Source organism: Spermophilus citellus (genome assembly GCF_964194105.1).
Source record: "Spermophilus citellus genome assembly, chromosome: 7".
NCBI lineage: Eukaryota > Metazoa > Chordata > Mammalia > Rodentia > Sciuridae > Spermophilus > Spermophilus citellus.
Window position 1 is genome coordinate 32,949,901 of NC_138188.1, and position 16,616 is coordinate 32,966,516.

The 16,616-nt window shown below is 44.5% G+C and overlaps 1 protein-coding gene across 2 annotated transcripts in view; it reads left to right on the forward strand.

The window, feature by feature from the left end:
- Positions 1–16,616, forward strand: part of EPHB1 (EPH receptor B1) — a 425,417-nt gene that overhangs the window by 364,784 nt on the left and 44,017 nt on the right. For both annotated transcript variants that reach the window (XM_081301892.1, XM_081301891.1), the window contains 2 exons: positions 5,441–5,688; positions 12,996–13,211. In XM_081301892.1, coding sequence (XP_081158018.1) covers positions 5,441–5,688; positions 12,996–13,211 — 464 coding nt within the window. The remainder of the gene's footprint in view (positions 1–5,440; positions 5,689–12,995; positions 13,212–16,616) is intronic.

The following is a 16,616-nucleotide window of genomic DNA, read 5'->3' on the forward strand; positions in this document are numbered from 1 at the left end:
GTTGAGGCATTGAACATAGCTGAATCACTTTCTCTCTCTTCCTCATTTTGTTAAGGAAGGTTGGAAAGAGGTATTGGCAAGGAGCTGAAACTCGTAGAGAATAATCTCAGCGGCTGTGTGGGAGGACAATCAGAGAAGCTGGAAGCCCCGAGGGCACTGGTTTCAAACTTGAGCCAGATGTTAGACTCAGGAGGAAGCAGGTTCAAGCCCAGACCCAAGGGCTCCACCTACCAAGCTTCCAATCCAGCAGGTCTACTGGGGCTCAGGACAGCATTTTCTTTTTCTTTCTTTCTTTTTTTTTTTCCAGTACCAGGGATTAAACCAGGGGTACTCAACCACTGAGCCACATCCCCAGTCCTTTTTATTTTTTTATTTTGAGACAGAGTCTCACTAAGTTGCTTAGGGCCTTGCTAAATTGCTGAGGCTTTCCTTGAACTTGGGATCCTCCTGCCTCAACCTCCAGAGCTGCTGGGATTACACGTGTGCACCACCCACACCTGGCAGAACTGCATTTTCTAACAAGTTCCTAGCTGCTAGCTTCCTAGCTGCTGAGCGTGGACCACACTTTGAGAACCACTGCTGAGTGTCCCTGACTGGCTTGACGTCAGAGCTATTCCCTAACCAACTCCATGTTCAGCTATGGGAGAGAACCCAGGGTCAGGTGCAAAGATGCGTGCCAATTCAAAGTCCACCCAGACCAAAATTAGGCTGGCTACATTCTCTGCGGGTGAGAATCTCCCTGAAGAGAATCAACCACCCCGACTACCTGGCAGAATCATTTCCTATAAGCATCTATTTTAAATGTAAAGTTAATGCTTGATTTATTGAAATTATTTTTAGGTATTAATCATTTTTATTTTTTTAAAAAATGAAAAATTAGAGCCATGATAGGGAGTTCATATGAAAGGAAAATTTTTAAGGGTCCAGATCATGCCAAATCAAGGCACCATAGGGGGTCAAGTTCTGGCACCAATTACAGTTATCAAAAAGCAATAAATGGTGCTGAAGCAATTGAAAAGCCCAGCAATAAAGTTCACCAATTGCAAAAAAAAAAAAAACCCAAACAAACAAACAAACAAAAGCAATGAAAGTTCCTTGAAGCTAGAATTATGAAGCTAAAGGCAAATATTACAGGTGACAGCAATTTCTTAGATCCTAAGTGATCCCCAATTTTTTTTCTTATTAATAACACAAATATACCCATTGATTCCCACCTCCCTATGAGACTTTGGAAGTACCAAAGGGCCAGAAACTCCAGAAATTAGCATCCTGGGTTTACCTGGGGACATCCTCTGTGCCCAAGTACCTGGCAAAGGGACTTCCCAGTGCTCCTGACTACCCTTCCCTATGTGTTTCGTCTTTTCTTATTCACCAGCACAAGTGTCTTGAACAGTTTTGTCATTTAGACAACACTTTCCCATGGGCTTCTCTACACCCAGCTAAAAAAGACAAGATGGTTTCTTGCTTCTTTTTACTCTAAAGTGATGAGAGAGCTGAGTCTCCTGTAGAAGTGAAGGACCCAGGCAAAGTCATTGCCCCAGGTGTGGTCTGCAGTCCACGTGGAGCCTGCTCCTCTGTGCACCATGGGAGATTCCCTCCCAGCTGTGCTCAGGGGCCACTTAATTGGCACAGGCAAACACAGCTTCCGAGAAAGACACAGGTATTGAGTGACTTCTATGCAGTTGGTGTGTTGGCAATCTGCTGGCTTGGAGAATAAAAAGTCATTTCTTTTGCCAGGCAGGAAAGGAACTAATTTTACAGAATTACTATTCTTTAAGCCATTGCAAAACAGCTGGTTCTAAGGTGACCCTATGACCATCAAGAGTCACCAATGACAAAGCCCATTTAACCTGCCCAACAAGAGCATAATTTTTATGATGAGTCCCCTGCAGAAGATGCGCTTGAAAGCTAACCTATAAGAAGGATGGCACTTGTGACCAGATTACCATAAAGGTCAATGAAATCACACTTGTCAGAAAAGTAATTTGATCTACCACATTCTATGAAGACCCAACTTTTCAAAGCCACACCCTCCTTGTCTATTTTTCTTCCTTCTTTTCTTCTTTCTCTCAATTCATCTTGATAAAGTCCACACTATGTGTCCGTCCCTGTACACTGCAAGGCAGTCTCTATATGTAAGTTCTGCCTTTAAAAGTATTCAAAGGCATAGAGATAAATTCCCAGAACCTGGGGGCTTTGGGCAGTTCAATAATTCATTTGAAATATGCTTGGTTGGCTTAGACCATGGGTCTCAGCTTTGGCTGCACCTCAGGTTCACCTGGGCAGCCAGCCCTGGCCCTGGGTTCAGAAAGGCCCACACTTTGTTTAATGTTTTTCTGTCAGTCTTTCAGTTCTTCATAATTTCTGAACAAGGAGCCCTGCATTTTTACTTTGCACCCAGCACTGCAAATTATGTGGCTGATCTTGCGAGTAGCTTTTAAATATGTCAATGCCCAGGCTGCACCCAGACCAATTACTTAAAATCTTGAGGTGAGACCCAGCCCTCTGTATTCTGTCAAACACCCCCAGTGCTTGCAGGGGCTAGATGACTTTGAGAATCACTGATCAGAACAGAATTTCTCAACTGGGGTGTTTGTGTGTATGTTGTGGGGGGACATCAGATTCATCCAAAGCATTCTTCCCCACTCTAGGTACAGATGTTTATAAATTGATGAATATTCGGATTCCTTAATACTCTGATCCTACCTAACTTCTAGGCAGGACTTTAGGTGAATCACATCTGTCTTTGAAACAGTCTCACTTTCTCTGTTTACTTCTACCTGGGAACTGAGTTGCTATATATGAACTGTGTGGACTTGTTCCGTTGGGACATAATGGTCCCTGAACTGAAACTTCTTGTCTAGAGACAGAATGATAGGAAAAGAGACCAGCATGAACCACAGCCTTGGCTCTGAGTCACAGCTCTGTGGCTTGGGGCTTGATTTCTTTTAGTCTCTTTATTAATTTTTTTATTAGAGAAATGTGAATAATTATACCCTAGTAGCAGGAGTATTGTGAGGATTGAATGGGACAAGACATGCAAAATACCTAGCACATAGTAGGTGGTCAATAAATACCTATTGGTGTACTATCTCTTCCAAGAAGAATTAACATACTCTTCCCCTCAGCTCTCACCTATACATTCTTCCTAAAGAAAAATCATTATTTGGACAACAAGAAAGAAATACTAACCAATATTATTCAATAGTAAAGTTATTAAACATGCAATTTCTATTCATTCAGTTCATAATTATTGAAAATACATTAGGTCAAATTTTCACAGGGATAGGTTCCATGTAGGATTACTACATATACACACAGACCCATATAGAGACATATACATATATTCATGTGATAGCCACCTGTTGTTCAGCAATTTTCTTTAAATTTTGTGCATTTTAACTACCAAAGTCATGCTTATTATAACAATCTGAACCCTACAAAAGTAACTATATCAAGTTTCCTAATTTCTACCTTCCCCTCTCATCCCCATCCTTCTACTATAATCATTATTTTAAAATAATTTGAAGTTTCAAATAAATTTGCTATGGATTTTCCTGTGTTTCTTTGCATACACACACACACACAATCTCAAATGGGCTCAGGGTGCGTATCACTTTCTATACTTACATTTCTTCTTCACTTAACAACAGAATGTGGGCATCTTTGGAAGTCCACACTTTATCACCCATCGGTCAGCCAATGAGTATGCTATTTTGCAGCATTCCCTGGCTTAGTCCCTTTTTGTGTGACGATGGAAGATGCGGCTGCATTGAAGATACTTGGACATACAAATTTAAAAGCTGATATTTCTACTTTGAGTTAAAGCAGTGGTCAAGTCTCAGCAGTTTATAATCCAAGACTGGCCAAATAAATAATAACGCCTGTGACACACCAACTTACGTTGGCAAGCCTGCCATACACCAGGCACTCCAGTGGATGTGCCGTGCAAGCAGTGAACCTAGGAGTCCCAATCTGACCTCCAGCAATTCACCAAAGCAGCATGTGACTCAATGTCCAAACCAGTGTTACAAATGATATCCATCTCAGCGTGAGGTCTGGGTTGAAATCTTCCTAATAGTACTTAAGCCAGCATCTACTCCAGCCCAATATTCTGTCAAGTTCAGTAGACTCTGGAGCAGTTTTATAAAAGTCTAGCAGTTTCCTTCCAATATTTTTGGTAATAGGAAACAAAAGGAACTCCCAGCTAAATCACACAGGTGATGGGAACTTGCCTTTCTAATGCGGCCAGTAATTTTTCTGATTTCTCACAGTTTGCTCTATTATTTTCTTCCAGAAATTGAAAATGAAAAAAATTAAGTTTTCCCAGCAGAAAAACCCTGCTTTCCCTGACAGGCCTTTGACACACATTTCAGCGATGCGATTACAAGTAGATACTTAACTGCTTCCCATGAAAGATCTGGAAGTTACAAAACCAAGGGAAATCATAGAATAACTTTTGAGAGCACATTAAGCAAGATTCAACAGATTTTTTTTTAAGGCAGCTGTGACATAGTGTCACCTGAATCATTTTTACTCTTGGTGATTTTACTGCAGAAGTGTTTAAATGCTAGGGCCCCAATGAAAGTGTGTAACACAAACCCTGTAGGAGAAATCACTTGCCATTTGGAGACCAGGAGTGCGGATAGCTGACAGCCTCTGGCTGCAGTGCCTTGGCTGTCTACAGGGTCAACCTCATCTTTCCTCCATAGATCTGATTCTTCCAGGCAGCCCCCAGCCAGTGGCTGAGCCTAGAGGAAGCTGTTAGGGCCTAGCTAGTTCTGGAACATGAGCTCTTTGCTGCAGAACCTCTGGTTAAGTTGGCTGAGAGTCTGTTAGGTCTGCACAGGGCACATCTGCATTATGATATAGGCTCTCCTTGCCCAATCCTGCTTCCTTCTCCTTTGATCTTTCACAAAGAAACTTCTTCCTTTCCTAACTTGTTCATGTCCACTGTCTGGAGAACCCAATAGACCCAAATGATCTCACAGCAGTGGAGGAACATAGACAGTATGGATCTCATTCCGAGGACTACAGTACCCAAATAAACACCCCATCCCCTGCACCAGGCCCTGATAAAAATAAATTAGGATTCTGTCAGAGGAAAACTGACCATCTCATTTCAATTACTCAGCTGGGGACACGAATGGAAAAAATTAAGTGTGGGGAAAAAACAAACACAAGTATTCTGAAATTCCACTTTAGTTTCTCCAACTATGTCTAAGAACCAACATGAGGAACGTATTTTAATATTCCTTTTGTGTTTTGCAGTGAACTGATTAGAGCCGAGACAGCATAGATACAATGAGAGAACACTATTTCAGTTTCTGCCACTTGAATCACAATTCCATGTTGAGCGGCACTGCTGTTGATAAGATGCTGCCCCTTGTTCCACAGACTGAGAAGGAAGAGGACACTAATTGCATTCTCTTCGTTGCAGGAGAGTTTGGAGAAGTGTACAAGGGGCGCTTGAAACTGCCAGGCAAGAGGGAAATCTATGTGGCCATCAAGACCCTGAAGGCCGGGTACTCGGAGAAGCAGCGTCGGGACTTCCTGAGCGAGGCGAGCATCATGGGCCAGTTTGACCATCCCAACATCATTCGCCTGGAGGGTGTCGTCACTAAGAGTCGGCCTGTCATGATCATCACTGAGTTCATGGAGAATGGTGCTTTGGATTCTTTCCTCAGGGTAAGAGCGACTCAGGGACAACTCAGGGAGATCTAAGCCTGGGGAGAAGCGACCTGTGAGGATGACCCACCATTCAGGAACCACCTGGATCAATGTAGGTGCATGTTGGAGATATCAGCAAGGTTAGCAGTGATTTGTTGCTAAAAAGGAGAGAACAAAGGCCAGGTGTGGTGACAAACACCTATCATCCCAGCAGCTCGGGAGGCTGAGGCAGGAGGATCACGAGTTCAAAGCCAGACTCAGCAAAAGCGAGGCACTCAGCAAATCAGTGAGACCCTTTCTCTAAATAAAATACAAAATAGGGCTGAGGATGCAGCTCCATGTTCAAGTGCCCCTGAGTTCAGTCCTGGGTACCAAAAACAAAAAGAAGAGATAAACACAGGGCCTTTGGACTCCTCAGAGGGAGGATGTCATGGAGGAGGAAGGGCCTCAGTAAATACCTGTTGGATGGATAAACTGAATGGATCCAACAGAGGCCATTGGCATTTGTGTGAATCACAGAGATGAAGAGCCCCTTGGTGGCCCCGTATCCCTGTGCGATTCATACAGATGCCTTTCGCCAGCACCACTGCTCTCCCAGCCTGCTCTCTTCCTAGACGGTTACAGATAAAATGGGATATCCTTTTTGAGGCTGAGGCTACTGTCCTCCAGGGAGACACTTCTGGGCAGGGAAGGGGAAGATGCTGTCACATGCATTCAGATGTCTTTTCTGGCGTTGATGAAGACTTTTGACTCCCAACCAACCTGCAGCGGAGGTGGGAGGCCCCTGAATGCCTTTTGGTTGGGAGACCTGTTAAAGATTATTGTCAGAATATGCCCCAGAGAGGCCAGGCCCATTTTTTTTAGGAGCCACACAAAGGAGGAGTGAGTGGGGAGGGCCCAGATGCTGGTGTCCAGGGAAGGGAAGCTGACTGAGCCTGCACTGGGGAGCAGGATCTGCCTCAGACCAAGAGGTTCAGTGGGATGGCTGGGGAGCCTGAGAGCAGGAGGCCCAGGGGGAGGTACCATCAAAGAAAGGGTGAAGCCTTCTGGGCCAGGACTTCAGGGTGATACCCAAGAGCAGGCTACACGCATCACCAAAACCACCAAGCAATAGCTGTGGCTGCCCATCAAAGGACCGTTCATTTATAGTCAGTCGTTGAATCAGCGATGGGGTGATTGCTCCAACATGGCCCCACACTGGAGGCTGAACCAATGGAGAAGAAAGAACATGTTCTAACGCTGTGTAACAAATCACCCCAGACTCCAGTGGCTTAGCACACCAGTGACTTATTTTGCTCACGAACCTGAAATGGGAGCAGAGTTTGTAGGGAGGTGCGTGTACATTTCAGGTCCATGCAAATCCATCTGGAGCACCTTCAGGGCTAAGGCTTGGAATTGTTGGAAGATTCACCCACTCATGTATCTGGCAGTTAACTGATGTCAGCTGTCTGTTCTGAGTGGCTGGCTTCAGCTTCCTTAGGGCAAGCTGGGTCCCAAGAACCAGCAGCCCAAGAAGAGAAAATGAAAGCTGTATTCTCACCTTTGTAACCTAACCTCGTAAGTCACATAGTATCACTTTTACTACAGTGACCAACCCACCAAGATCCAAGGGAGGGAAAATGTTCCCATGTTTTGAAAGCAGGACAGCAACCCCGTATCTTGTTACATTTAAGAGATGGAAGATCTTGTTATGTCCACATCACAAAATGCAATCTGCCCCAGGAAGATCCCTTTCCCTGGGGACCTGAGGGCCCACAGCTTCCAGCTATCACCTACCTGTGTCCTGTTTTTTGTTGCCACAGTGGAGCACAGAGCTGTCACAGAGAAGGACTTAAATCTCCTATATGTACATGATATCTCATTCGCTGCCTTTGTGGCCACATCAGAGCAAGACATGGTCTGTGCTTTCCTAGGGACATTCATTTTGATGGGAGATCTCATGAAGACAATCCGATAAACACGAACAACAGAAGGCCATGTTAGAAGAAAAAGTATTTTCTGGACCAGCCTCAAGACCCTTTCAGGAGTCATTTGTTTCCTACCAGTCACAGGACTGTACTCCAGAGAAAGTCACCCCAGGATTGGGGGACTGTGACCAGACTCCTTCCCCCAGGATATACGAGGGACAGGGAGATTCATCTCAGAAACCTGTGACAATCAAAACTCCAGACCGCTGCCCCTCCCAGGGCCTGTTTCCATCTGGATCCCTGGACACAGAGGCATGTTGGACACTAGTGTTTTTCATCAAGCTGAGGCCCAGTGTGCAGAGGGAGAAAACCCAGGAGCAAGAAAGAAGCCCAGGAAAACAGAGGAGAGGGCACCGCAAGAAGGAGCGGTGAGAGCAGGCAGTGCCAGGAGCAGAGGGGCCATGAAGCGTGTCTCACTCTCGCACCGCATGGAGGCAGGTAATCTATAAATCTAATTTCAGCCTTACTACCGAACCCTGGAGCATAGCAACATTAATTGATGTATCTGCTGCTTGATAAAATTGAAAAAATAGGTCATCAGTTCAGTTCTACAGGGTCCATCTTCTGGGAAGGAGGATAATTTTAGGATCACCACACAGAGAAGAAAGGAAAAGGGTTAGGCCTCCATTCACGCAATCATTTCCTCCAACTCCTGGACATGGCAGCTTTGGAGAGGGGCCACAGGTCTAGCCCTGGATCAGGGCCACAGGGATTCTGTCAGCACACCAGACATGGCATTTCACCATCCACTGTGTTCCTCCCTTGTTGTAGGACCTAGCAATCCTCACATTCTAGAAGGTTTGGAAACACTCTTATTTTTCGAGCACACACTCATTAGGTGGTTCATTATTATCCACAGCTTTGGTTCATGACTGAACCAAGGAGTGTAGATCATTTTACACATTCCTAATTAAACATTTCCTCCTTGGCACTAAGATGTAAAGGATTCAATATGGAGGCTCTTCCCTCGTCTAGGAACAATTCCTGAAGCCAGCCAATGTCTTGTGCCTTAGCTAAGAAGGTCATAAAGCAGGATCCTGTCCTTGCTGTTGGTTCATTCACAGATGGCCATAACTGGAAGACTCTGAGAAGTCACTGAGTAATGGCAAACAGGACTACTTCTCAGCAGGCAAGCTCTTCATGGGCTGAAGTTGGAAGATAGCAGCCCAGATGCCTTGGCTTCTTCTGTGAGTCACCCTGTGGCCCTACAGCAAGTCTGTTAACTCAATTTTTCAATCTATAAACTAAGGGCATTGAGCTGGAAGAGCTTGAAAGTTCTCTTTCAGTTAAAAAAAAATCTATGACTCATTCTCTTCAAACAAATCAAATAAGGGTTTCATTTCCTGAAGTGGATTTGTCAATGAAAGTTGAAATACCTAAATCCTTCCTGTCTAATATAAGGGCCAGCAAGTGGCTTCAGTGCTTTTTCAGAAAAGCAATTTCAGCAGAAAGCACTTCATGAAGGGAAGAAATTTTAAATCACTCCGCCTAGGTCTGTATTTCTTCTCTGCACCATTTCTACCATATGCTCAGCACGGAGCCGGGATCTTTCCCAAAGTCTCTAAGAAATCTGTTTGTTGGTGGGTGTCTTGTTTTGTTTTTGGGTCTTGCTTGTTTTGTATGCTGCTATTCAAATCTCTGGAAGTTATACCAATACACTGAGCATGAGACAGTTGAACATGTTAGAAAATCTTAATATGTTTATATCTTTAGGTTTCACCAAGATATGAATCCAACAGACAGAACCCTGCCTGTGATGATATGTGGTTCCCCTGCAGACCATAAGGAAAATGGGTTGCACATGCCCAAGTCTGCATAGTCCATGTGGATGAGGCACTGAACAGGAGTGAAAGGACAGAGTAGCATCATTAATCAATTGTGGCCCTTCTCCCTGAGGAGCTTGTTCATGGCCCTCTTCTCCAGCTTTTGAGGGAGCCATTACCAGGCGACCAGAGATGGAATGTCAGTGGAGAAGCAATTTGCCATTCCAGATTTAGATTCCTGTTATAACTCAAAGCCACCCAGAGTGATTTAAGGCTGATCGCATATACTTTCTGGATCTCCTTTATCTTTTCTATCAAAACAATATAATATTGCCTGTCTTGCCTACTGCTCAGGACCAGTTTTAAGGCTCAAAACATATTCTATGGAGAGTGACTTGCCATTCACAAGGCAAGTAATGGAAGAGATCGCTGTTTGTTGGGCAGATGGCAGGGGGTATATTACAGATGTCTACCTGTTACCTGTTGAGCTCAAAATGCACTGGGACTGTTTTTTTGTTGTTGTTTTTGTTTTTTGTTTTTTAAGGGCAGTGGCCCTAGGATATCTCATAGGCATGCCCTGGAAACCAGAGATCTGGCCCCAAGAGCCCTCAGTCTCTCTCACCATGCACGTTTGAGGACAGGGATGAGCTGATGTGGAGGACATCATGGCCTTTCTGACAGTAGCAGTGACCACTGCTGCCATCTTTAGTATTCACAGGTCACTGAGAGAAGACATTTAACGCTCATCAAAACCCTACAACAAATGCTCTCATTTCACACGTATGGAAATCACTGCTGTGGAGGTTGAGTAACTGGTCCAGGCTCACTCAGCCAGGGAGCAGCAGAGCCTGGATCCCACCGGGGTCTTTCTAGCTCTCCAGCCCAGAGAGCTGAGGATGAACCCAGGAGCTGAGGATGCCCGATCTCAATTTTGAAACCAACGAGATAATAAAGCAGCTCTCGGAAACCTCCAGTGACCGGAAGCAGACACACAGACTCATGGCCACATGTGCTTCCAGCATTGCTGCTCTCAAAGTCGCCTACAGCCACCACCCGGGGCCCTCCTGCAAACATCAGCTTCCTTCAGAGAGGCATTCATTTTTTTTCAGCACATTGTTGTCTACACACACCGAGAGGAAATAACAAACTGCTTCGGAAAAATACAACCCGTGCGATTTGCAGCTGAGATACATTTTTGTATTCTACAGAAGTTGCGTGACAACTGTCGGAGGAGGCAGATCCCCAGGGACCCGCTTGGAGAAAACGCGTGGCGCTAGGGAAAGGCTGGCTAACTGCTTGAGGAGGTGTTGACTGAAGTTCATTAGGCGAGAAGGAGGATTCGCCTCACTCGCTGCACATCCAGCTTTCACAGATGGGCACCGGGCGCTGGAAAGGCGTCAGAGTTTCCAGCAGCAGTTCTGCGCGTTTCCTTTGGAAGAAAATGTTACCGAGAAAGCATTCTGGGCAGGTTGGGAGGTAGTTGAGATTTAAGTTAGAAACAGCCTGGGGATGTGGGGTGCCAAACCCAGTGTATTTGGGAGTGCTCCCTCTGGCAGTGGTCTCAGGAAGGAAGAGTTTGCTTCACTCCTCCAATTAATCAGGGGCACAATCCCCCAGAAGATGGATGGTGGCTTGCAATCTCCCGGGAGAAAAAGTCTTCTATAGTTCATGCTATTGGTTTTTGGACTTCTTCATTATTGCGGTTTTCTCTAATAAACATGGTATTTTTTAAATAAGTCTTTTATGTTTTCTTAGTTTTTGTTTTGTTTTGCTTAGAAGAATGCTTTAGGAGGAATACATGCATAAATGATGTGTCCACACATGTTTAAATGACATCATGTTACTTGGGGGCCATGTGTAACATCAAGAGCTCTTCATACTGCTTACCCTTTCTGCATTTCCTATGAGGACTGTGTGGCGGAAAGTGTGGCTGCCTTTCCCAGGGTCTGTGTTCAGCAGTAACTGACCAGACCCTTGGTGTCCTGCCTCTTCCTACCTCTCCTCTAACCAGAGGATCCCTGTGCCCTGGGTTGTACTATAATTATAGAGCACAACCCATGGCCCTTTGGGGAGCAGCTAAGGTTGGACTAGATGGGAAAAGGTGCTCTTGGCAACATGACCCAGGATCCACTGATCTAACCAGTGAGTGCAGAGCTAAGACCTCCCAGCAGGAGGAAGTCACAGGTACCTTAGTTGAGGAGTCTGTCTACTCAGGGAAGAGGGCTTCTGAGCAAGAAACTGTGAGCCTATCAGTGACCAGAGAGAGGGCATCACTGCAGGCTGGCAGGAGCAGAAATAGCAGCATCTCCCATAAACTAGCAGAGTCCCAAGTGCCAGACACTGTGCATGAGCTTCTGTCCCTGGTCCCTGTAAGGTAGGTATGGTTATCCTAACATAAAGACTGGAGCTACCTCTAAGGCATGAAGTGCCTTACACATTTAATTTTGAAAACAGAAAGAGGTGTATGAGAAATTCACGCAACTTAATTCTGTTGAGTTTTGTTTTCCTTCTCTGTTAAAGTTTTCAGCACTGATAATACTGTGGTGACCACAAGAGGTGGGGCTTCTTGTCCTCAGTGAGCTTACAGTCACGACGAGAAAATCAAGCTTACAGACAGACAGGCGGACACAGAACATACACAAGATTAAAACTTGTGACTTGCGCTAAAAAGATTAATAAGGACACGCACTGAAAGGTAGTTTTCAGGAAGTCCTGGTGGTGTTGAGGGGAGGAATAGTTATAAAGATGTCCTCTTTGAAGAAGAGACATTTAATAAAAAACAGAAGGAGATGTAGGTACGGATTGTGGGGCAAAAACCGAGGAATTCCCAGGCACTGTGGAGCATACCTATAATCCCAGTTCTTAGGAGACCAAGGCAGGAGGATCTCAAGTTTAAAGCCAGCCTCAGCAAAAGTGAGGCACCAAGCAACTCAGTGAGACCCTGCCTCTAAATAAAATACAAAATGGACTGGGGATGTGGCTCAGTGGTCGAGTGCCCCTGAGTTCAATCCCAAGTACCCCACCCCTCCAATTAAAAAAACAGGGCCCTAAGGCAGGAAGAACTTGGCTGGGGAGCACTGGGGCTACCAGTCACAATGGCTTTACTTTGCATGGGAGTGAAGGGTCCAGTGGGCTGAGGAAGGTAGCAGCTGGTCCCACGGGTCTTATGGACAAACCACTAAGCAGTTTGGAGATTTTCCTTAATGCAATGGGAGGCTATTACAGAGTTTAAGCCAGGGAGTGACATGGCCTGATTTATGTCTTTAAAAGATGGTTCTGGCTGCCGTGGAGAGAATGGATTGTAGCAGGGGCAGGTGCGGGAGGCTATTCCAGGTGATGGATGACCATGACTTGGTTGGCATGGTGGCCGTGGAGAGGGAGGGGAGTGGATAGGTTTGAGATGTAATTTGGAGATGAAATCGACAGGGCTTGGCAAGAAGAGAGCTGAGGTTCAAGGAAAGGATGAGGATGGGGGGTGGGGAGGGAAGGGCGGCCGTGAGCTGCATGCCCGGCAAGCAGCAGGCCACAGCACCTTGGCTTCTGATTAGCCACTGAGGTCTGTCTTGATCTGGATGCCCTTTGTGTCTTACCACAGCAAAACGATGGGCAGTTCACGGTGATACAGCTCGTGGGCATGCTCAGGGGCATTGCGGCTGGCATGAAGTACCTGTCCGAGATGAATTACGTGCACCGGGACCTGGCAGCTAGGAACATTCTGGTCAACAGTAACCTGGTGTGCAAGGTGTCCGACTTTGGCCTCTCCCGCTACCTCCAGGATGACACCTCAGACCCCACCTACACCAGCTCCTTGGTGAGTCCTTCTTGATATTCTCAGGGAAAGCATGGCAGGACTCAAAGGTGGCTGGGGACCTGTGGCAGGGTGTCTGGGAAGAAATGGTCACCTGAGCTGATCTCTGCAAGGAGGGATGCAGAGACTGGGAGGGTCATCTAACTCTGGGGAAATCATAGCAGCCAGTTGTCCATGGGAACAGATGACTTGGGAGAACCCATACAGGTGGACAAGGTACCAGAGACATTTGTCACCAGGAAGCCGGCTCCAGGCATGGTTGAGGGTTTCAGTCCCCAGATGGGTTGGACTCTGGGTCTCCTTCTCTCTTTCCTCTGCATGGCTTCCAGATATCTGTAAGCACCAGGCACACGATGGGTACTCCTAAATTGGTATTTCCTGCTGAGCCTCCCCCTCCACATCCTGAGCAGCAATAATCATCTAAATCCAACTGCCTCATCCACACAATTTCATTTAGAATTTTAACAAGTCCAAAATAGACCTCTGGAGCTACTTACCAACAGAGCCTCCCTGGTAGTTGTCACCATTTCACTGGGAATCGTCCTTGATTCCCCCCCACCTCCGCCCCGGGCCTTGCCATCCCATCCCTCAGCAACTCCATAGGTTCTTATAGAATCTATGCCTTTCTTCCTCTCTACTGCCACCACCCTGCCACAAACTGCCATTCTCTTTTTTTTTATTGGTTGTTCACAACATTACAAAGCTCTTGACATATCATATTTCATACATTAGATTCAAGTGGGTTATGAACCCCCAATTTTACCCCAAATGCAGATTGCAGAATCACGTCGGTTACACATCCACAATTTTACATAATGCCCTATTAGTAATTGTTGTATTCTGCTACCTTTCCTATCCCCTACTATCCCCCCTCCCCTTCCCTCACATCTTCCCTCTCTACCCCATCTACTGTAATTCATTTCTCTCCTTGTTAATTTTCCCATTCCCCTCACAACCTCTTATATGTAATTTTGTATAGCAATGACGGTCTCCCTTCATTTCCATGCAATTTCCCTTTTCTCTCTCTTTCCCTCCCATCTCATGTCTCTGTTTAAAATTAATCTTTTCTTCCTGCTCTTCCTCCCTGCTCTGTTCATAGTTGCTCTCATTATATCAAAGAAAACATTTGGTATTTGTTTTTTAGGGATTGGCTAGCTTCACTAAGCATAATCTGCTCTAGTGCCATCCATTTCCCTGCAAATTCCATGATTTTGTCATTTTTTAGTGCTGCGTAATATTCCATGGTGTATAAATGCCACATTTTTTTATCCATTCATCTATTGAAGGGAATCTGGGTTGGTTCCACAGTCTAGCTATTGTGAATTGTGCTGCTATGAACATCGATGTGGCAGTATCCCTGTAGCATGCTCTTTTAAGGTCTTCAGGGAATAGTCCGAGAAGGGCAATAGCTGGGTCAAATGGTGGTTCCATTCCCAGCTTTCCCAGGAATCTCCAAACTGCTTTCCAAATTGGCCGCACCAATTTGCAGTCCCACCAGCAATGTACAAGTGTACCCGTTTCTCCACATCCTCACCAGCACTTGTTGTTGTTGGACTTCATAATGGCTGCCAATCTTACTGGAGTGAGATGCTATCTTAGGGTGATTTTGATTTGCATTTCTCTGACTGCTAGAGATGGTGAGCATTTTTTCATGTACTTGTTGATTGATTGTATATCCTCCTCTGAGAAGTGTCTGTTCAGGTCCTTGGCCCATTGATTGGGTTATTTGTTATCTTATTGTCTAATTTTTTGAGTTCTTTGTATACTCTGGATATTAGGGCTCTATCTGAAGTGTGAGGAGTAAAAATTTGTTCCCAGGATGTAGGCTCCCTATTTACCTCTCTTATTGTTTCTCTTGCTGAGAAAAAAAACTTTTTAGTTTAAGTAAGTCCCATTTGTTGATTCTTGTTATTAACTCTTGTGCTATGGGTGTCCTATTAAGGAATTTGGAGCCCGACCCCACAATATGTAGATCGGAGCCAACTTTTTCTTCTATCAGACGCAGAGTCTCTGATTTGATATCAAGCTCCTTGATCCATTTTGAGTTAACTTTTGTGCATGGCGAGAGAAAGGGATTCAGTTTCATTTTATTGCATATGGATTTCCAGTTTTCCCAACACCATTTGTTGAAGATGCTATCCTTCCTCCATTGCATGCTTTTAGCCCCTTTATCAAATATAAGATAGTTGTAGTTTTGTGGATTGGTTTCTGTGTTCTCTATTCTATACCATTGGTCCACCCGCCTGTTTTGGTACCAGTACCATGCTGTTTTTGTCACTATTGTTCTGTAATATAGTTTGAAATCTGGTATCGATATACTGCCTGATTCACACTTCCTGCTTAGAATTGCTTTTGCTATTCTGGGTCTTTTATTTTTGCCATTCTCTTTTGTCTTGGATTGTTACAGTGACTTCCCAACATGCATCCCTGATTTTCTCTTGTTTTCTTATATCCATTTCCAACAGCATCCAACGTGATTGGCTTCCCCTCCTCCTTGCCCACCTATCTATCTCTTCTTTAAAATTGCAAATGTGTATTATAAAATATTAAAAGATACAGGGAGGTAAATGCAAAAGAATAACTGATTGATAAATTAAGATTCCCCCCAGGCAGGGTCTATCAACTTTTTCCTAAAGGCTACATGGTAAATATTTTAGGCTTTGCTGGCCAAGAGACAAAATAGAGGACCTTGCATAAATAATTATATAACCCTTTACAATGTAACCCTTTTAAAAAAGTTATAAACATCATTCTGAGCTCAAAGGCTATAAAAATGTGATCAGCCAGGCTGATGGTCAGGCCAAAGTTCATTAATCCCTGATGAACTCGGTTTTCAACAGCTAGATGTGTGTCCTTTCACATTCTTCTCTTTGTTCGAAAACTTGAAAGTGTCTGTACTTTAAAATTGGGATCATACTATGCCTATTTCCCTGAATTCTTATGTATCTCTTGGGCATTCTTGCTGCCCCATTGATTTTCACAAACTTTGTAAATATTCACCTCTCCCGCGCAGAAATGTGTCTGTCTTCTTGCACCCTTACCAATGCATCCAATAATATCAATGCATCCAAAAATATCTGTTTTCCTTTACATCGTCTTACAGCTCCTCATTTGTCCTGAAAGTTTTCTTCACTCACAGGTGATAAAATATTTCTTAAAGTTTTCTGTACTATTTTATTGGGGAGCTATTCTATATTTAAATACTTGGTACAACCAAAATTTACTTATTTTTTTCCCAATGCTTTATTTTTAAAATATGAAGCATATAGAGAACTTGAAAGAATTTGACAGAAAACAGCCAGAAACTCCCTCACGTAGATTCTAGAATTAATACCTTCTATACTTGCTTAATCTTATGACTTCTATCTATACCTCTGCATATCCATTACTCCATTTTCTTTTGTTGAC